This window comes from Chenopodium quinoa, unplaced genomic scaffold (genome assembly GCF_001683475.1).
Source record: "Chenopodium quinoa cultivar QQ74 unplaced genomic scaffold, ASM168347v1, whole genome shotgun sequence".
NCBI classification, from domain to species: Eukaryota; Viridiplantae; Streptophyta; class Magnoliopsida; order Caryophyllales; family Amaranthaceae; genus Chenopodium; species Chenopodium quinoa.
This window is the reverse complement of record NW_018745470.1, coordinates 184748-205073: the sequence shown is the minus strand read 5'-3', so window position 1 is coordinate 205073 and position 20326 is coordinate 184748. Positions and strand designations below refer to the sequence as shown.

The 20326-nt window shown below is 32.4% G+C and overlaps 3 protein-coding genes across 5 annotated transcripts; 2 read left to right on the top strand and 1 right to left on the bottom strand.

The window, feature by feature from the left end:
- Nucleotides 1–217: 217 nt before the first annotated feature.
- Nucleotides 218–5571, top strand: LOC110715049 (nudix hydrolase 15, mitochondrial-like). 3 transcript variants are annotated; one of them, XM_021893620.1, is made up of 6 exons: nucleotides 218–1254; nucleotides 1906–2048; nucleotides 3848–3967; nucleotides 4060–4245; nucleotides 4471–4568; nucleotides 5080–5571. In XM_021893620.1, exons 1-5 carry the CDS (start codon nucleotides 816–818, stop codon nucleotides 4522–4524), a joined length of 942 nt encoding a protein of 313 aa, XP_021749312.1. In that variant the 5' UTR covers nucleotides 218–815; the 3' UTR covers nucleotides 4525–4568; nucleotides 5080–5571. The 3 variants fall into 3 exon arrangements, with proteins under 3 accessions (XP_021749312.1, XP_021749311.1, XP_021749313.1); XM_021893619.1 differs by having other exon boundaries at nucleotides 4471–5571; XM_021893621.1 differs by lacking the exons at nucleotides 4471–4568; nucleotides 5080–5571 and having other exon boundaries at nucleotides 219–1254; nucleotides 4060–4419.
- Nucleotides 5572–5669: 98 nt separating this feature from the next.
- On the top strand, nucleotides 5670–7756 carry LOC110715050 (nudix hydrolase 15, mitochondrial-like). The gene is made up of 4 exons (XM_021893622.1): nucleotides 5670–6365; nucleotides 6659–6801; nucleotides 7043–7162; nucleotides 7262–7756. Exons 1-4 carry the CDS (start codon nucleotides 6122–6124, stop codon nucleotides 7487–7489), a joined length of 735 nt encoding a protein of 244 aa, XP_021749314.1. The 5' UTR covers nucleotides 5670–6121; the 3' UTR covers nucleotides 7490–7756.
- Nucleotides 7757–10367: 2611 nt separating this feature from the next.
- Nucleotides 10368–14821, bottom strand: LOC110715072 (protein IQ-DOMAIN 1-like). The gene is made up of 6 exons (XM_021893646.1): nucleotides 14531–14821; nucleotides 12612–12723; nucleotides 11857–11991; nucleotides 11524–11751; nucleotides 11155–11268; nucleotides 10368–11035 (listed from the first exon to the last, which is right to left on the bottom strand). Exons 2-6 carry the CDS (start codon nucleotides 12684–12686, stop codon nucleotides 10673–10675), a joined length of 915 nt encoding a protein of 304 aa, XP_021749338.1. The 5' UTR covers nucleotides 12687–12723; nucleotides 14531–14821; the 3' UTR covers nucleotides 10368–10672.
- Nucleotides 14822–20326: the final 5505 nt, after the last annotated feature.

Sequence of the window (20326 nt, the reverse complement as noted above, 5' to 3'; positions counted from 1 at the left end):
AAGCTACGGTCGTCTATTGTGACAATGTAAGTGCAGTATACCTCTCGGGCAATTCCATTCAGCATCAACGAACAAAACATATCGAAATGGATATACATTTCGTGAAGGAAAAGGTCAGCCGAGGTCAAGTTCGTGTTCTCCACGTCCCCTCACGCTATCAAATTGCTGACATATTCACAAAGGGGCTGCCACAAATACTGTTTGAACACTTTCGTTCCAGCCTTAGCGTTCGATTACCTCCCGCTACGACTGCGGGGGTGTATTAGCCTATGTATCTGTGATGATGTATTTAATATCATTGTATAGTCGTTTCCTAGGTACTCTGTATATATATGGTACGCTAAGCTAATGAAAGGTCACATATCATATTCCTTCAATCATGCTTACCTTATTTCCCTCCAACCAAAAACAACTTCGTTTTAGTGATCCCTACAACTCTACAAGTAAAAAAAATTTATTATCAAGGAAATTAACTTTCAACCAAACAAAACCTAAGATTAGTAAATTTTTATAAGTTCATTTAAATTCAAAAAAAAAAAAAAAAAAACTCAGGTGAATAATATACATTGTTAACATAAGGTTCTCCTAGACCCCTAGTACCATGACTAGCATCAACAAATATTGTACTTAGTAGACTAAACAAAATCAAGAAAGTTAAACAGAGAAAAAATGACAAATGGCAAAATTCAACCCCTTGAATTTAAAGTTCCAAGCTTTATTGTTCTTGCTAAAAAAGAGTAGATAAACAAATCAATCAACCACCCTTAAAATTAAACCATAATCAATTTCTCCATGTTCATCTCTTAACCCAACTCATGCTATCATCAATTCTTCGTAAACTACCCTCACAATTCAACCTACACATACCAATACCATTTATACCAATACCCATTAAACAAAATCCATCATCAACTTTCTCTCTCTTAATGGATTCCCACTCCCCCATTTCATCTTCTCTAAGACTCTCCGCCTTAGCACAGCAGCTCCGCCTCTACAAACCCCCGTCACCAATCGATGACGATGATGCAGCGGACATCGAAGAAGTGAGTGGCAAGGTTGTTGCACAAGTTGGATTTGCTCAATCTACCAACCCAATTGGTCAGGATTTGGAGAAGGTCAGAGAATTTAAGGAAGATGATCAACAACCATTTAAGCCTAAAAGAGCTGCTGTTCTTGTTTGTCTTTTTGAAGGGGTTGATGGGGATCTTCGTGTTATTCTTACCAAACGATCTTCTCGCCTTTCTACTCACTCTGGTTTGTGATCACTTTTATTATGTTGATTTATTTTAGTAATTTCGGGTTTTCTTTTTTTTTTGTTTGTTGTCGGTTTTCAAAATTATGTTGGTAGGACTAGTTTTAACCTCGTTTATAACGTTTATCATGTTAATTATTATGATTAAATTCTGGAAACTATAATTTGGTGGTACTGCTAAATGGGTCCTAAATATCTTATGTTATTGTAGGAGACTAGGAGGTTAATAATGGCCTATTTTTTACTTGTATGTTCCATGGTTGTATTAGAGGTAGAAGTTTTGGAATTATGTTTGTTATTTGTGTCAAATTTGTTTATTTGATTACTAGGTAAATAATTTTTTAGGTTGATTAATGTTCATAATGATGTTTAATTGAGTGGTTCTTAAATATGGACTGTTGAATGTAGCACAATGTAGCAAGTTTGTTGTTTCTGTTTCAGGGAAAAGTTTAAAGCTTTGGGTATTGAATTTGAGTATGTGTATGTTGAACTTTGTAAATTAAGTATCTGTTTATTGTGGTGGTTTCAGGCTTGAATCATGTATTGATGAAAAAAAGGAGTGTGATTAAAATTAGATTTTTGAATGTGTAAAATTGTTATTTTTGGTTATGAGGGGTTGAGATTTTAAGTGGGTTTATGGTGTTTGATCTCAGGGGAAGTGGCATTGCCTGGAGGAAAAGCTGAGGAGGGTGACAAGGATGATAGGGATACCGCAACGAGGGAGGCAAAGGAGGAAATTGGTTTAGATCCATCGCTGGTGAATGTTGTGACCACTCTCGAGCCATTTTTGTCTAAGGTATATTTACAATTTCATTTGCTGGTTTATAACTTAGTAGTAAATTAGCGAGAACTTTATCATCAGTTCCAGCAGATAAAGGTATGCAGATTATAATATGGAATTATGGAGTGTAGTTAGGCTTTATACATGTCCTACTATCTATCCGGAATCAGTTGCCATATTGCTGGTTCAAAATACACTACCATGTTCGGACAGAGGGGAAATACCTTTTTAGGGTTGTTTTAAAAATTGCACTCAGTTTGTTCCCTATAATCCTGCATGGAACCTTAACCTATTAATCAACCTACTAGATGATAGATTTTCAATGGTGGAATGAACAAAGTACTAAAAAGAAGCTTTAGGTGTTCTCTTCATCTGAATTTCATGTCTTATCTTATTAGTCTTGAACTTTTTAATCCTTATATAATCTTATTATATTGGGCCTTATTAGATCTTATTGGAACTTATTACCCTATAAACAAAAAAATATAGCAACTTATAAAGAATTCCATTGTAAAAGCAATTTTCTACTTGTCAACTAAAAACAAAGTATATGGGAGAAATATGCCCTATATCCAACTGCTTTGAGTGAACTTTTCCAAATAGCATGGAGGGGTATTGTCAACGAGAAGCTGATAACTACCATCTTGATATGAAACTCAGTTCCTTCATGGTTGGATTTGGGATGTTATCAAATGGATCCTATTAAGAAACTTAAACAGTATAACTTATGTACGGCCAGTATTACAGTCTAAAGCATTGAACCATTAAAGCCCAAATCCATGCCAATTGTAGAAGTCAATCAAGTCATGAATGATCACCATTTTATTTTACTTCTATTCTAATTGTATTGACGTATGAAGACTTATTGCAAGATTAATACCTACTGAAAAACCATGCTCTTCTAGCCTTCTAGGAGGTGTCCAAGGATGTATCTGTCTAAACTCTTGACTACCAGAGGATTACAGATTTTATCAAATCTACTTAAACATCATTAAACCACTTGGACAGCAGTTAAGCATTTCTATTAGAGTATGTGCAGCACCCAAAAATCTTATCTAATTGACAAGCATGCCTCAAGACCCTCTATTTTACCTTTTTGGAGAGTCCTGGAGTAATACTTATCTTGCATTGGTCAGGCTTTTTGGTTTAAAATGATGTTGATTTTTCAATTTTCTTTCCTGTTTGAACTTCAACCAAAACTTATTGGTAAATTGAAATTCATATCAACATTTTATACTAAGTTTTTTGTATGTTATAAATTTGTAAAGTGTTTTTTTTTATTTTTTTTATTTTTTTTTAAAAAAAAAAAAAAACCAGTGGTTGCTGCTTCCCTTTGGCATAATCCAGTGGCATTGGCCTATTCTGTTCAGCATTAGAAAATCATATCATTGCTGGGTGATGGACTTTTCAGTTGGATCATTTGGGGAGTTGGTGTTTTGAGTTTTGTAGCCGATTTTACCTTCTGATGTGTCTTGTATGCTACATGTCCTAGACAGTTTCTTGCAATTAATCACAGTTACAGAAATTTATTTCTTACCCAATACTAGTACCCACTGGTACCCTGACAGTATCCAGTTTTTCATTGTTTTGCTTTGTAGTTCTCATGCATTATATGCCTTAGATTTTTAGGTTGGAAAGAATCCCAGAAGATACTAATAATTAGTTGGAAAGAATTACATACTAAGAAATCATCAACTATAAAAGAAGCTTAAAGTGTTGACATAGAGCTGAGGAAGACGGTGTAATTTCTGAACCAGCTTAAGATTTGAAGCAATCTGACCTTTGTGACACCACCTTCATGTTTATGTCTGCAGCATCTCTTGAAGGTGGTACCAGTTATAGGGATACTGTCCAATAAAGATGCATTCAAGGCAGATCCAAATGCTGCTGAGGTAGAAACAGTATTTGATGCTCCCTTGGAAATGTTCATCAAGGTTCTGCTCTTTAGTTTCAGGTTTTCCTTCAACAAACAATACTTCTGCGTGCTTTCTTTCTTTTGACATAACTTGTTGGAATCTTGATTCAGGATGATAATCGCAGAGCAGAGGAAAGAGAATGGATGGGATACAAATATTTGATTCATTTTTTTGATCATAAAACAGACAACAATAAGTATGTGATATGGGGCCTAACTGCTGCAATTTTGATTCGAGCTGCATCAGTTGTTTATCAAAGACCACCGCCATTTCTGGAGCAGAATCCCAAATTTAAGGTTCCTAGCTCTGCTGATAAAGACACTGTTATGCGTTGAATTGATTGAAATAAATTTCAGCTACATCTACATCTCTTAGTTCTATCCATAGTAGAACACGGGAGTGTGCAATATGTATGTAGATGAATTTATAATAGCTGAATGCAATAATATAATCCTAGTAGGTCTGTTTTGGATGTGTCATTTTTTTCTCTTAGTAATGCAATTGGTAAAATATACTTCTAGAAAATGATGCCCAACCTGGCTGACTATTCTGTCAAAGGATTTTCGAGATTTTAGGGGTCAGCACGTCTGTGACACGTGCATTCAAGAAAATTTTTCAGGTCAGTATGAATTCAATCTCTGAATCTATCAGACTTCAGTATCTTGAACTAATTTAGCAGTGTCTTGTTTCTAATTCACTTCTAAGGTGAGTAATAGTCTAACATGACTGACATATCAAGGATTACGAAAATTGAAATACTACCTGCGATTTTTATTATTTGCAACTTTGGAACATTTTATACCTCACAAATAATACCCCAAAGTTGCAAATAATAAAAATCGGAGGTAGTAGAGGTTAGTTTGTACAGAGTATTTTGGTGTTGTAAGGGAAATGGATGGTTTTTTCAAGTTGATTATTTTCCTTGTTACCTTTAGATGTCATTGAATAATTTACAGTAAGTTGTGCCTCCACTGGAACTTACTTCCCTCACTTTATTCTCTGAAAGCATTGATCTTTTACCAAACAGAGCTATTTCCCCCTGCCGAGTTCATGATTTTTGCTAAATCTACATTTCACATAGTTTGTGGTGTTTTTTATGTAATGTTGCTGATTGGTATAATTGTTTCTAGTTCCAGAATAAAGGATGTGAAAGTGAGATGTAAATTAGCTGTGAAACAAGTGATACTATTAGGTATATTGATCCTAATAGTATATGTAGACGAATTGTGGCTCGTTGTAGAAAAAGGTGGCAGGCTACTTGGGGACTCAACATGGTGTACAAGTAAAGTTGATCTCGTACACTACATCGTGGAGATCCCCATGCCTGCAAATGGCTACTGAGCTGTGATTTCCAGACATTATTAGTTTTAGCTTATGGATTGTTATAGGCATTGATTTGTTGAATAGAGTTGATTGCTTCATTTGCACAAGCATTCTAAGAGCAACATCAATTTTGCGCGATTATTAAAGGAGCAGTTATCCTTCAAGCTGATGGAGTAACAATCTGCATAGTTAGAGGAGATCCTGAACCCTGATATCCCTGCTTTGTAACAGAAATATCAGCTGATTTAAAAAACTGTTGAAGTGGAAGTAAAAATGATTTCCTGGGAAATTATTTTTCATATCAATTTCCTTGAAACTCCGTTGTTTATGCTTCTACTCTCTTTACTTTGTAATCCGTAATTCAGAATGATAACTGAAAGAATATTGATTACCCAAAGAGTCAGAAATCCTGTTATATACAAAAGATTGTTTACCAGGTGCGACGTTAAGAATTCTATTTATATACCGAAAATTCATTTTTCCACAGGCTCAAATTGACTGTTCCTGAATTTTCTGAAAGAAATTAACAATTTTTCTCAAGATTTTCTTTTCTAATTTTTCTATGAAATAGTTGGCATAGATTATTTTCTATTTCATGAAGAAAATTAGAAAAGAAAATCTTGAGAAGGTGGAAGAATAATGGGACTGTAAATTGCTAAGAAAATAAATTTGTATTTTTATTGGACAGCATTGTAATTTCTAATGAAGTGCAACAGATTTTAATGTTGGCCAAGATTCTCATGTTGTGTATTCATCACCAACCGTACATAATAAAGAAAATTGGTTAGTGGGAGCCTAAAGTTGGTGAGTTGCCAAATCTGCCCTGCTAGCTTTACAAGTGATCTGATAATGGATGCTAAAATTAAAGCTGGTGGATCGAAGATGTTATCAGACTTGGCTCAACGGCTCCGCCTGCATCAGCCTTATTCGTCTGAAAATGGTATTGATGCTGCCAACATTGTTAGTTATGACAGGCCACCAAGACTGCAGACTGATAGAAGAGCTGCAGTTCTGATCTGCATATTTGAAGGAGACAATGGTGATCTGCGAGTCATTCTCACTCAGCGTTCCTCCACTCTCTCGTCTCATTCAGGTAAGTCCGGTTAATTAGTCGCTCCTCTAGTCTTTCAAACTTCCCACAACAGATCAAACTATAAGTTTTCAAACACCATTTATTTCTTTATAAAGTTATTCTTTTGTTTTTGAAAGAATTATAACTTTTTACCAGTTCTGTAGAAAACAATCCCAATTGAGTGAAGCACAACTTTTATGTGCCTATATATTCGGTGTTGTACCAAAAATGGCAGGTGTATGTTTTTTATCAATCGATCAATCAGTCAAAATGGCAGGCGTATGTTTTGATCATACATATTATTTTGAGTACAGGTGAAGTGGCACTTCCTGGTGGAAAGATGGAAGAAGGTGACAGAGATGAAGTTGCAACCGCGTTGAGGGAGGCAAATGAGGAGATTGGTTTAGACCCTTCACTTGTTGAAGTCGTTTCCATTCTTGAACCTTTCTCTATGAAGGTATCCTCCATTTTAACATGATCCCAGTTATGCTATAGTAGTTTTTATTACATGGAAATCAATTTGTTTGTGTAAATGGTCTATCGTTTATAATGAGGGTATAATGCTGTAACAAACAAGCTGATACACATGGGAACGTGTGGCATGCGCACAGTCCATGTGTTCGGCTGCTTTGGTGTGTGTTGTGTCACACTCACTTGCCGCCCTGATTAACACCAGATAACCTTCTTCTTATGAACAGAATGGCATGGTAGTAGTGCCAGTAATTGGCCTGCTTTTCGACAAAACTGCATTTCATCCCGCCCCTAATGTTGCTGAAGTTGAAGCAATATTTGATGCTCCCTTAGAAATGTTTCTCAAGGTTCAATTTCAATCCCATTCTTCAATGCTGCTCTCTTGATAAATTTTCGATATTTCTTATGGGGTGTGGTGTGATAACTATGTCATCTGCTATAAACAGGATGAAAACCGAAGACAAGTGGAGAGGGAATGGATGGGTTCAAAGTATCTCCTCCATTACTTTGATTATGAAGCCGAGGGCAGAAAGTACGTTATCTTCGCTTTGACTGCTGGCATCTTGATAGACACTGCATCAATAGTGTACCAGCAATCGCCTGCCTTTGTAGAGATGAAGCCTAATTTCTGGAATAAACCTGAAAATGCTAGAACTTCATCCCATCCTAAATAACGTTTAGGCCACATTCAATTTGGGATCGAAATTTATCTTACTTCATAACTTTTTCTGGGGTGCAAATGATCATGCAAAGTTTATGAGAAACACCGAACAAATATAATTTGCATTGCATTATGTATTTATGTTAGGCCACATCAAAATCATCATTCACATGTATTGCTTTTGTTCTTTAAATATCATTGCATATTTAACTTTATTAAGGCTTGAACAAAATTGTGAAACCAAACCGAAAACATGTATGAAACAAACTCAAAGACAATATTAAACAACCAATGCCAAAACTGGACGAATTTTATGTGATTTTAATGCTTCTAGATCGACAATTGGGTTGGAACAGAATTTGATTGATGCATTGGGGAATTTCTCCTTTACCAATTGATATCAATGTTATAGTTGTGGATTTTTTGTTTGGACAAAACTTAAGACATACCCTGATACAGTGGCGGATCCAGAAATTTATAAATGGGTTTAAAATAAACTTTCAACTTAATCATCCCAAAATACGGAGTACAAAGTAATACATTGTCAAAGATGTATCACCAAAAATTATAAATCGTTTTGAATAACACAAAACAAATAATAGGGTTTGTACTCATGAAAAAGATCCATGATTATTTATAAGGGATAACAAAGCAACACATAATTTAAAATAAATTACAATTGTTCTTGTCGATTTTAAATTCTTGGAAGCGCAATATTTGTCACTATGAAAGAAACCAAACAATCGTTGAGCAAATGATCATCTATATTATTTCGTAACTTATAAAATGCTCTTTCTAATTTCTACACTTGCGGTTTCCACAAAAAGAATTATCACCAATTTGATGAACAAATAAACTTGTTGGTGCACTTGAATATTTGATACTTCTTTGTTTTAGATTTTGAGGTGGAAAGAGAAATTAAAAAAATTGTATGTGTGTTTGAGACTTTGAGTTGGAGAGAGAAAATTAGAAAGTGGTAAAATAGGTTTAGTGAAATTAAAAGAATTTCATTTCTTTCAGGACTTGATTTTTTTTTTTCACAAAATGGAGATGCAGGTGCTCCGTATGTGGGCTTAATAGGTCTGTCATTGCACTTATACCCAAATTGTCTTTCTCTTGCACCACTATACATTTGTTGCTATCATAATTCATAATAGAAGTGATCAAGTTGAGCCCGGCCCGACCCGATTTTGGGCAAGGCTTTGGACAACTTTTTCGACCCGAAATTGAGTCGGGCTCGGCAGGCCCGATTTTTTAAAAATTTTGGGCGGGCTTGGGAAATAAATTTTATGCAATTTTAGTTGACTTTTTTTACTCGAGCCGAAAAGCCTGTATGGCCCTCCTAGTTTGGGCGGGTTTGAACACACATTTTCTGGCCTGAAGTTTGGCTCAACCCGATAAATGGGCATGTTTTTTTTTCCTTGGCCCGACCCGTCCTGCCCATTGATCACCTTTATATCATAAGTATTATTAAGGTATTCATATAATGGCAGGAGATCCAAATCATTGAGATTATTGGCAATTTAGAGGTGTCAATTCGGATGATCAAATGGATTTGATGAAGTTGGGTCAGATTAGGTTAATTTTTATAGTTGAGTCATCCTAAATTATTATGTCCACTCGACGAGTCAAAATCTGAATCGAATATATTTCGGATGAGGTCAGGTGTGCTTTTACACCTCTAAATCTCTAATTGGCATCACACACCTAATTAACATGAACATATGTATACGCATCAAATTGTAAAACCAATTGCTTGCAAACTACTTAAGAGTACTACGTAATCTTTAACTACGTGAAAATGAATCTCCTTTATTAGATGACTCAACAGTTAACACCAATGACTTGTACTTAACTTGAACATAATTGAAATTAGAAGCTTATGGATGATGAAATTAACTTTGATACAAAGTAATTTATAAAATGGGTTGTGGTTGTGTTGCAAGAGTGAAGGATAACTTAGATAGTTAGAACCTCTCTCCCATTTTCAAGGAATCTTTAAATCTATTCTTGTTACCGAGTAAGTTGTAAAGCATAATAGTTATGCACAACTAATTTTACATAACAAAATTTTCACCTCACAATATTACTATTGTTACTATTCAGTAGTACTACTGACAGGTGTCCAGTACTATTGAAAATGTTTAGTAATACTTTTTAACCTCTAAGTAGTACTTTTAATTTATTATTATTTAAAAAATTACCATTAATATATATTTGTTAGTGTATAACTGTTATGTGTTTAAATTCTCTCCTCATTACCTATGTAAGATTATCTTTAGATTGGATACTGCTCGTATGTAGTAAAACCTCACCAGAAATTGTATAACACCGTGAAAATCGTAGTACAAAGACTATGTTATTAAAGGTGTTTCCGAAACATACTTGTCTGAGACATTTTATAAAAATTGGATTCCACAGATTTGGTGTATCAAGGGTCCCATTGTACTTTCAAGCCAAATAGTTACGCTCATTTAATTTCTTTTGTATAGGAAAAGACAATGAAATAAATCAATAACACCACTATTCAAAATAATCATCAAACGTGCTTTCATGCCAATAATTGGCAATGAAACATTAAACCTCATCATTAAGCACTTGCTAGTTGTAACGACACGCTTGTTACAATACAATAATATGATTAATATCAAGGAAGTTCAATGGCTTGAAAGATAAATTTATTTGATAGAATCTAACATCAATCTTTGATGCTATAACTTTGGTAAAATTGGACATAACCTCGCTGTAAACAGCAGTTCGCTACCTAATTTTGTTAAACTAGTCTGAAATACACACACCTTTTGGATTGTAGTTCACGAGGGTATGAACATGAACTAGTAACATTAGTAACATTGCTAGGAAAACAACGGGCAGTACCCGGTGTACAAGACTGAAGCAAGCAATCTAAGAAACGTCCTTCAATTACATCCCGAGTAATCTCTCCAAAAAAATATCGTCTATTTACATTATAAATAGTATGATTCTCTTCAACATTTACAAATAGAAAGGACGCTGTAAGGAAAGAAAAAAAGAATACAGACGACATATTCAGCCTCAGTAGGCAAAACATATTTTTCACACCACCCCTGTATACGCAACATTAAATATAGATTGGAAAGAGTAAAAATAGAGCATTTTCGAATGAAAACCATAGAAAATTTTACACAAACGCTTGATGACCTGTATATTTTTACATCTAAGACAATGATTCACGCTTTTTTTCTTGCACTTTGTGGTTTGATTCTTTCTTGGCTGCTTTTTCCGCTCCTGGGAAGGACACCCTTCGACCATTTCCAGTTGCTGCCTTACCGTTAGGTACTGCAGATTTAGCAGGAAATGATTTTTTTGTAGTTGTAGTTGTAGCTGTAGTAGAGTTATTGCTTTTCCGAGCCTTGCTTGTAAGCTTATTTTGGCCCTTCTTAGGGCTGATGGACTGAGATGGCAATCTACTTTCCCATGGACGAGCAGCAATCCACCGTTCCTTCCAGCTCCAACCCCAATCAGCTTTACCTAGTTCAGAAGCATCAGGACCTTGATTTTGACTAGAGTTTGCCCTCCACTGTAATATACACAAAAAGAAATAATAAGCCCTTCTCCCCTAAAAGAAAAGGGAAATCCGTGGATAAAGGTATTATGTAAAGATGTTTTCATGATGCTACATTGAGTTAGTATACATACTTGATGAGAGAATGCATAGGCCAAGGTTCGCTCCCGTTTCACAGCTGCTTCTTCTCTATAATGAATCCTAGCTAGAATCTCCTCCATGGTCTCAGCACCACCGTTCCATTCCACCTAGTAAAGAGACAATTTCATTCAACATTTGGTGAGCTTAAAGTTGTGTCTAAATTGAAATATTTACTCATGTCACATTATTTGCTTCTGTTCCAGTTTTATATCACAATCCCACATTGTCTTTGCATGCTATCCACATTTGACACCTTTACATTACATAATACGCAGTAATGTACAAGAAGCTATTTGAACAGAACTAGGAAGACAAGCATTACACATGACGTTATACTAAGTAATAAAGAACTGAAAGCACACCTCTAAGTCATGTAACTTTGCCTCAAGCTTCATTTGGTTCTCTAGCTTTTTTTGTTTGATACGGCCTTCAATTACCATACACTGGCGACGATCTCTAATTTGAGTTTGTACCATACTCCATAAATGAAGATTATTCAATGTATTTGTCGATTGCTTCTTAACAGACTGGAACTGTGTCAATTTCTGAAATCGCATTACCCCTTTCATACGCCGTAATGCCTTCCTTGCCTACAGTAAAATACAGTAAAGCATTCAGAATTATGTTATGATACAACCCTTACTTGTTATTCCTTGTGTAAGATAGATGTTTTCTAACTCAGTTAGAAAACATACCATATAGGCCCTGAAAGCAGTCTGTATCTTCGTTGCTGCATCATTTTCACTGAGTTTCACAAGAGTGCCATTAGTTTTATTGCTGACCCGACCACCATTAGCACTGTTTTTTGGCTTGTCGGAAGCTGAAGATCCCTGTCAGACAGCAAGACGATTATTCATGTAAAGAATGATGAGATCTAATAACAAGACAGGTATAACCATATAATATGTTAGTTTAACATATCAACCAAACCCAACATCAGTAAGCTCAGAGCAAAGAGTAAAACCCTTCAATCGACCCAGAATTTTGACATGTTTCTAATTTCTTGGTAGGAAATTTCAGGCTACTAGTCAATAAATTTTTTACAACAGCATACTTTCTCTGAAATATTAAGTAAAAAAATTTGTTGAATCTATGTTACATCAACTGCATAAGGAGGCTAAACCCTCACAGCTGATGATTGAAAACAACAGTAAAAGAGAAACAAACAAAGAAATGAACTTCACAGTTCACACATATGTTTGTTATCTCATTTGTACATTAAAGCGCTTATTATCTCATTTGTACATTAAAGCGAATGAGCAACAAGAGGCTAGCTTAGAGATATTATCCACAAATGTTTATTGCATGTGTAGAAAAGGAAGGTGTTACACTAATACTACTTTAGGAAAATTGTTTTGACAATGCCATCTAGTCAAGTAATCATATATAACTCATGCAAATAGGTATCTTTCCATGTTTAAAAGATGTAAGACAAGAATGGCATGCTTACCTTTGATTGTTTTGCTTTGTCAAGCTTCACCTTCTTTCTAAAAATCTTTGTCTTGAACCAATCTCCAGAACCCATTATGAGATCAACAAACCTACTTCAATCTATCTTAGGCCTGAAAAACAGCATATAGCAATATTGTCCATTACTGTAATCATAAAACTATTGTAAGAAATTAAATAGTAGGCTGTATTGCTCAAATTTTAATCAATATTTTTTTAGTCCAATTAAATTAGAATATTCATAAACTCCCTACCCACATCAATGTGTCAAACATCAAACACATACTTGCGATGGAATGAAGATTCGGATCATTATAAGAATACATCACTGAATTTACCAAGTTTCTAATATGCATGCACTTAAAAGATTTATACAAGCATGAGTAGCAATGTAGCATCAAATGCTCAAAGAGTCACAATAATAGCTCATACTACAGAGCACCACAAGCTAGATTATATAACTTGACACCAACAATAAGGATCCTTCATGTCTCGATATATCAGTACTTAATATTTAGCTCGCCTATACTTGAAGATCAAAGGACAAACAAATAGAAGATGTAATGATGCATGGGAGAAGAGTCTCAAAGATGCCAGAAGCAACAAAGTTGACCAACAAAAGCTTGACTGCGACGAATTGTATAGCAATCACAAATATAAATGGGAAAGGGGAAGGAGCATGGAGCCATACACTATCTAACAAGCCACTTGAAAGTGCAGAACAATCTTCTATGGTCTCCAAGGAGATACTAGCTTTAACGTATTCGCTTTTACCTATACTTTTTTTCCCTTAATTATGATGCACAAATATAGCATATAGTAAACATACTACATCCTAAACCATAATCAAACACCATTACGTATAAATAGCTTCATGATAGGTGGATAAACTACATGATTCGAGCCTCAATACATGAATAATTCTTTTATTCAGAAAAATCCAGCACAAGATCTATCAAATCGGAATAGCTAATCAGTTGGTTCTAATCCTAACTTACTCCTTCCAACTCTCAACAAGTAAACAAAGTTATTAGTCAATATCAGTTAACAACCACTCTTCCCATTGAAGGGGGACAAAATAAAATTATTTCCCAGCAAGAACTGTTCCATTACATCTCAGCAACAGAATTTAGCTCATTAATTTAGACTAAAGGAACTATATTACCACATAAATATTTCCTATGTTAAATCTAATGAGACCATATTGTCATGAAAGGTTCCACAATTGGGAAATAAATTTTAGATTTGTAGAAACTTAAAAAAGGATAATACATTTTAAGTATGATTTACCTTCAGGATGATGTATCATCAGTTTACAGTAAAACTTACATCAATCTCTAATGATAATCAATTAGTTAACATAAATCTCATATGTAATGAAAAAAACAAAATTAATCAAACCAAATTTTTAAGGCATATTGCACCCAAAAATCTAATGTGATGAGACCAGTCAAATATAGTACGGAGTAATAAATAATTTTAAACTATACATAATTAATTACATTAAATATATAATTAATTACTGCTAGTCTTCTACAAGGGGTTAAACAACTTTAAACCCATCAGCTCTAATTTCTTGAGCATCAAAGTTAAATGGTTCATCACATCAAAAATTAAGGACACAAAAAATAATTACAAAAATTTCAAATAATTCTATAAAAAAAAAATCAAATGGAACATAATTCATGGGGAAAAAAAAATCAAACTTTCTGCCATTAATTTGAGCAGCTAAATGAACCCAAAAGATGGCAAGGTTTTCCATAATTAAAAATACTCACTCAATAAGATGAAAAACAAGAATTGGGTACATACCCAGAAGAATACAGAGCATCAATTGACCCAAAAAATGAAGAACAAAACAAAATGAAATAATAAAATGAAGATGAAGATCTAAAATGGGAAAGGAATAGTAAAACATACCAGAGAAAACAGGAAAAGTGTCCCAAATTTGGTAGGAAATCAAAGAAATGGAGATGACAAATGATCTTCTTCTTGAGGCTTTGTTGAGTTTTGAGTTTTAAGTAAAAGAGAAGCAAACCATACTCAAACCTTATTATACACTAGGAGAAGACAAAAGGGGAAGTTGGTGTTTTTTTTTTTCGAAATTTTTATTATTTATTTTCTTTTCTTTTTTTTCTTATTTTCTATGAGGGACAAAATTATTCCACATTTTCCATGGATACAAACGATAAAAAAAAAGTCTTTTTTGTTTATCAAAAATTATTAAATGCATGGTGTACGAGCGTTATCTCTTCTAGTAATTAATTTCTAAATTAAGGTGGTTGACAAATGACAAATATGAAGTACTAAGGGCATGTTCTCTTACGTTGAAATTCAATTCAATTCAGTTCAGCTTCTAATTTCTTTCTCTTAATTTCCTTCTCTTATAAAATATTCAGTTCAGTTCAGCTCAGTTCAGTTCAGTTCAGTTCAGCTGAGTTCAGTCAATGAGAACAGGCCCTAAGGCCCTGTGTCTCAGTTCTGTTAAAATATGATCTGCTTAATCCTACTCAGCAGTGTGTGGAAGCCATGCTTTGCTCTAATGAAATTTGCTCTGTTTTGCCTTTTTTTTTCTTTTTTTTTTAAGGATAATGTTAAGGCTATTTTTTTTTCTTTTAAATTTATTTGGTTATTTGACCTCACTTCTAAAACAAACTTTAAAACATTACTCCCCGTTCATTTATTTGTTCTCCATTGCCATTTCTTGGGTCAAACATTGAAAACTTTGACCCTAAATTACCGTTAATCCATAAAATATAATATAGTCATGAGTAGTATTGATAGATTCGTCTTATTGTATATTTTATTGATATTACTTTTTTATGATTTTTATGCGTACGGAAATAGATATAGACGTTTTAAAATGCGTTTTGAAAATCGTGCACAATCAAATGGGGCAAAAAAATAGGGACAAAGGGAGTATTTTTTATTGTACATTTTAGTCCATTTGCTAGATAGTTACGAGTATAATAGTAGTAATGAGAATGAAATTTAACTATGATTTGGTAAGTAATTTACATTTCTAATGTCTGTGTATACTCATCATCAAGTCATCAAACAGACACTTTTCTTTTGTGGTGAGTTAGCTTCCCCATGAGATCATAATTAGGGGTGGCAATGGATCGGATACGGGTCGGATTATGCTCCATCCGCATCCATCCGCCTATGCACATCCATCACCCGAACCATCCGTCACCCGATCCAAACTTCATCCATATCTGATCCATCCATCATCCATGGATGAATCGGGTGGATCGGGTGATAAATGGGTGAAATTCAAGTTCTATTTGCATTCTAATTTTTTTTTTTAAAAAAATATCGAATTTGGAAAATTAGTCCACTTATATCAACACCCATGAATTAAATGGTAGACTGTATTTGATTTTCTATTCTATCGGTGGCTTCTAGATGTAGTAAATAATATATATATATATATATATATATATATATATATATATATATATATATATATATATATATTTTAATTTAATATCTGTTTATATTTATTAAATGGCTAATAATATATATATGTGGATGGATGGATCGGGTGACGGGTTGGATGAAGGTCCACCAGAATCCGACTCGATCCGTCACCCGCTCCGCCTGTCATCCATTTATAATCCGCCTTTGGTCGAGTTTTTATCCATATTAATTTTCGGGTCGGGTGAATCAGTTATTCACAGGTTCGGGTGAAATTGTCTGCTCTAATCATAATAAACATCAAATTGTCTTACAAATTTAGGAACAATTTCTTGACACATAATTTTATATGAAATGTAGAAAATAAAGAAGGCAAAACAAACAATAACTTTATCAAAATAATGTAAAATCCACAATATAACATACACTTATAATTTTGTACCAAGTATGTACAAGTTATTGTAATAAAATTATCCCTAACTTTCTCTACCCTTTTCTTTAGGATTTAAACTTATCCACAAGAAAAATTAACTCTTAATTTTAAAACTCTACATGACATCATCATCTTAAATCTTTTGACAAAATTCTTTGTTTGATCAAATTTGTCTTGAGAAATCTTAACTAAGTCTCAAATTGAGTCTTGAAAACTCAAGACTTAACTCAAAACTTGAGTGTAGGTCCTAGTTTATATTATTTTTATTATTATTAAGAGTAAAAAATAAAAATAAAAAATATAATAATTTATGGTAAGAGAAGTCTTAAGCAAGTTTAGGGATAAAGATGTAAATCTGATCGAGTCTTAACATAATTATAAATTAAAAAAAATAACCTAATAACTAAAGTGACAATGAATTATAGTCTTTAAGACAAGATTGCGCTAATATTACTCTTGAAGTGTTATTGCAACTTAATTACAAATAACAGAGACAATGTGTGTAATCTGTTATGTTTAAGATTATTTTATGTAACTAGCATAGTCCCTGTGCGATGCACGGTTTATAAATCAAATTATTAAACCCGTAGGAAAATAAAAATAAAAACAAAGGTAATTCATTTACTATTAAAGGACTTGTACTAATGGTCAATAAAAAAATATAATTAAAGGAACGTTATTTGAATAGTATTTTATGTTATTTGAATTTCTTTTAATTTTTTATAATGTTATTTTATTAATTGAAAAATAATTGAATAATACTCCACATAGCTATATAAGAAGTGAACTAATTTATTTATATCTCCCGTTGAGAAAAAACTAAAATTTTCTTATCATACCATCCGCATCAGTAGCTACAATCAATCTAATATATACATGTTTTATTTACCCGTCGCACTCATTAAATCTTAGACACAATAATAACCCTATATTTGACCTACCAGAACATATATTTTCCTAAGTTAAGCATTGTGCCAAAAACTATATATTATATAATAGTCATATATATAACCAACAACTGATTAAATATAGTAACGACACAAATACTTCGTATATAGGTATGGATACTGATAATTTTATATAAATAAAATATACGGATTATATATTACTAAGATTTATCCCTACATTAATTATAAAAAGGTTAACAAAACTCTTATAATAGTGCATGGACATTTATATATCTAAAATTGTTCTTTTTACATATATTTTCCCACATTTAATTTTAAATGCCTTAAAATTGTCTCTTGAATTCGCTAAATTGATTTAAAAGGTTATGTTTATTTCAATATTTAAACCCATTTACTATTTTCATTTCCTTTTGTTTTAATTTTTCTATTTAGAATTTACTAGACTATTAGGTTTCAAGATCGAAGTCAATATCTTTTTACCGTACAATCACTAAATCAAAGTCGCTTAACTAAAGTTTTGGACATTGCATAGCTACACAACATCCAACACATTTAATGAATACATGCAAATAATTTTAATAAAACTACACATTCGATATAAGTTATTAAACAATTTAACTATATATACATTTTGATAGGTTTATATCTTTCATATAAACATAAATTTACAAATGTTATTAACATATTTTGAAAAAAAAATTAATTACACTTTGGAGTTTTGTATAAGATAGATAAAGGATAAGTTAATTCCCGTCATATATGCATTGAGTTTTGGGTGTTCTATCCGGTTCACCCTTTGGGCTAATCCAGATTTGAGGACATTGCATAGCTACACAACCTCCAACACATTTAATGATTACAAGCAAATAATTTTAATAAAACTACGCATTCGATATAAGTTATTAAACAATTTAACTATATATACATTTTGATAGGTTTATATCTTTCATATTAACAAAAATTTACAAATGTTATTATCATATTTTGAAAAAAAAAATTAGACTTTGGAGTTTTGTATAAGATAGATAAAGGATAAGTTAATTCCCGTCATATATGCATTGAGTTTTGGGTGTTCTATCCGGTTCACCCTTTGGGTTAATCCAGATTTGAGGATCAGTTCTAGGTTATTAGGTTCCACTCCCCTTCCGATTGTTGTTGCAGGGGAGCACACAGGTCCTCCCTACCAAGTGTAATCTCAATCACCACTATACCAACATGGAGGACACGTGTTATAAAATATTATATTATATATATATACTTTTTTATATTATAAAAAATATTATACTATATACACATACTATTATAGTTAAAAGTATTATTATGTATAAAACAACATAAATTATTGAACATGATTGTTGTATATCTAGTATAGTACATGAGCAATGCACGATTTTTAAATCAAAATGTTAGTTTTTCTAAAAAAATTCATAAGTAATAGCATTGTTAATACGAATATTACAATTTAAAACATGAGTAATAGTTATAATACATTTTATATCTATCCCTTTTCCGTCAAAGGTCTAATTCAATTTAACTTTTATTCTTCTTGTTTAGATTGGTTATTGGTACAGTTTTTTTTTTTTTTTTTTTTTTTATGCAAGAAAAACAAAAGGTCATTGTAAAAGACATTGTATAGAAAATGAAAGGCCGATTAAAATTAAATTTATGTTCAAGATTATGTATTTTTTTTCCAAGACAACATTTCGGCTCGGCATTCAGTATTTGTCAAAGAGTACAACAAACGATAAAAGTAATTTTTACACTATTTTGTATCATTATCAAAAACTTTTTTATTCATCCGATTACTTGAATTGAATTTAGGATAATTTGTAGACTATTTTGGGTAACTTTTATCAATAAAGTATAAATAACTTTCATTCATTACAGGGTAACTTTTATAATAGGTGCACAATATTTTATTGTACATCTGATTTTTTTTTTAATGTTTGTATTGATTCCATAATTGACGTCAAACTAAATATTATCGATTTTATTTAATTTTCATAAAAAAAAACTATATTAGCCTTTCAAAATACGAAATATTTGTTTCCTGAATTATGCCACTTTAATCATATTGCTTCAAATTAGTTATTATTCTTTAACTTAACTATAAATAAAGATTGAAAAGATTTTATGGATTATTTGTAGTATTGGAAAATATATATTTATTATAAAAAAAATAAATTAAATCAATATTTATGTTAGGAAATCATGAAAATCTTATGCATGTATAGAAACTTACTCTTATTGTTTGAAGTTTAACAAAAATAACTATGCTTGAATATGTAAACAATAATTATATAGATATATTTTATACATAGGATAAGCCAATGAGAGAGTGACATTTATCATCCTCACATTGAGACGCTTGTCTTTTAGTATAATATATAGATAGATAGATATAGATATAGATAAATAGATTGATTGATACTATAATTTTACATACTTTTTTTTTTTAGGTAAATAAACTATTTTATCCACTCATGGTTTATCTTCCATTGATGACTTTATTTTATTTAAAAGTATGATGGTAATGTAAGCAACAATGCAATCATTATTCGTTATAGTGATGAGTTAACAATAATTAGAATACTATTATATTAAGTATTAGTTTAATTTCATATAATTAAATCAATGGTGAGTGAGGATTCATTGCTCGATTTCACAGCTATATGCATGTATCTTAATTAAAAGGTGCTCTTGTTTCAAAAAAAATAAATAAAAGGTGTTCTAATAAGCAATTATAATCATCAATCGATTTGAGGACAAAGCAACGTTCACCATTAACTTAATTAGGATTTAGGACTTTAGGAGTATATATGTTGTTACAACTTGGAAGACTTTTCATATTATATAGATAACGATTTTGTTAGTTTTCTTTCAGAATTCGGAGAATCACAAGATTTGAGTTTTACTCCGTACTATGTTACGTTTTGAATGCTTGTGAGAATTTTT

Bases quoted from the DNA above. Each gene is read 5' to 3' on its own strand.
- LOC110715049 (XM_021893620.1), top strand. From the start codon at position 816: ATGCTATCATCAATTCTTCGTAAACTACCCTCACAATTCAACCTACAC. The intron at 2,049-3,847 runs GTATATTTACAA...TTATGTCTGCAG, and splicing joins TCGAGCCATTTTTGTCTAAG to CATCTCTTGAAGGTGGTACC. The intron at 4,246-4,470 runs GTTCCTAGCTCT...ATATACTTCTAG, and splicing joins AGCAGAATCCCAAATTTAAG to AAAATGATGCCCAACCTGGC.
- LOC110715072 (XM_021893646.1), bottom strand. From the start codon at position 12,686: ATGGGTTCTGGAGATTGGTTCAAGACAAAGATTTTTAGAAAGAAGGTG. The intron at 11,752-11,856 runs GTATGTTTTCTA...ATTTTACTGTAG, and splicing joins CTGCTTTCAGGGCCTATATG to GCAAGGAAGGCATTACGGCG. The intron at 11,036-11,154 runs GTATGTATACTA...TGTATATTACAG, and splicing joins CCTATGCATTCTCTCATCAA to TGGAGGGCAAACTCTAGTCA.
- LOC110715050 (XM_021893622.1), top strand. From the start codon at position 6,122: ATGGATGCTAAAATTAAAGCTGGTGGATCGAAGATGTTATCAGACTTG. The intron at 6,366-6,658 runs GTAAGTCCGGTT...TTTTGAGTACAG, and splicing joins CACTCTCTCGTCTCATTCAG to GTGAAGTGGCACTTCCTGGT. The intron at 6,802-7,042 runs GTATCCTCCATT...TCTTATGAACAG, and splicing joins TTGAACCTTTCTCTATGAAG to AATGGCATGGTAGTAGTGCC.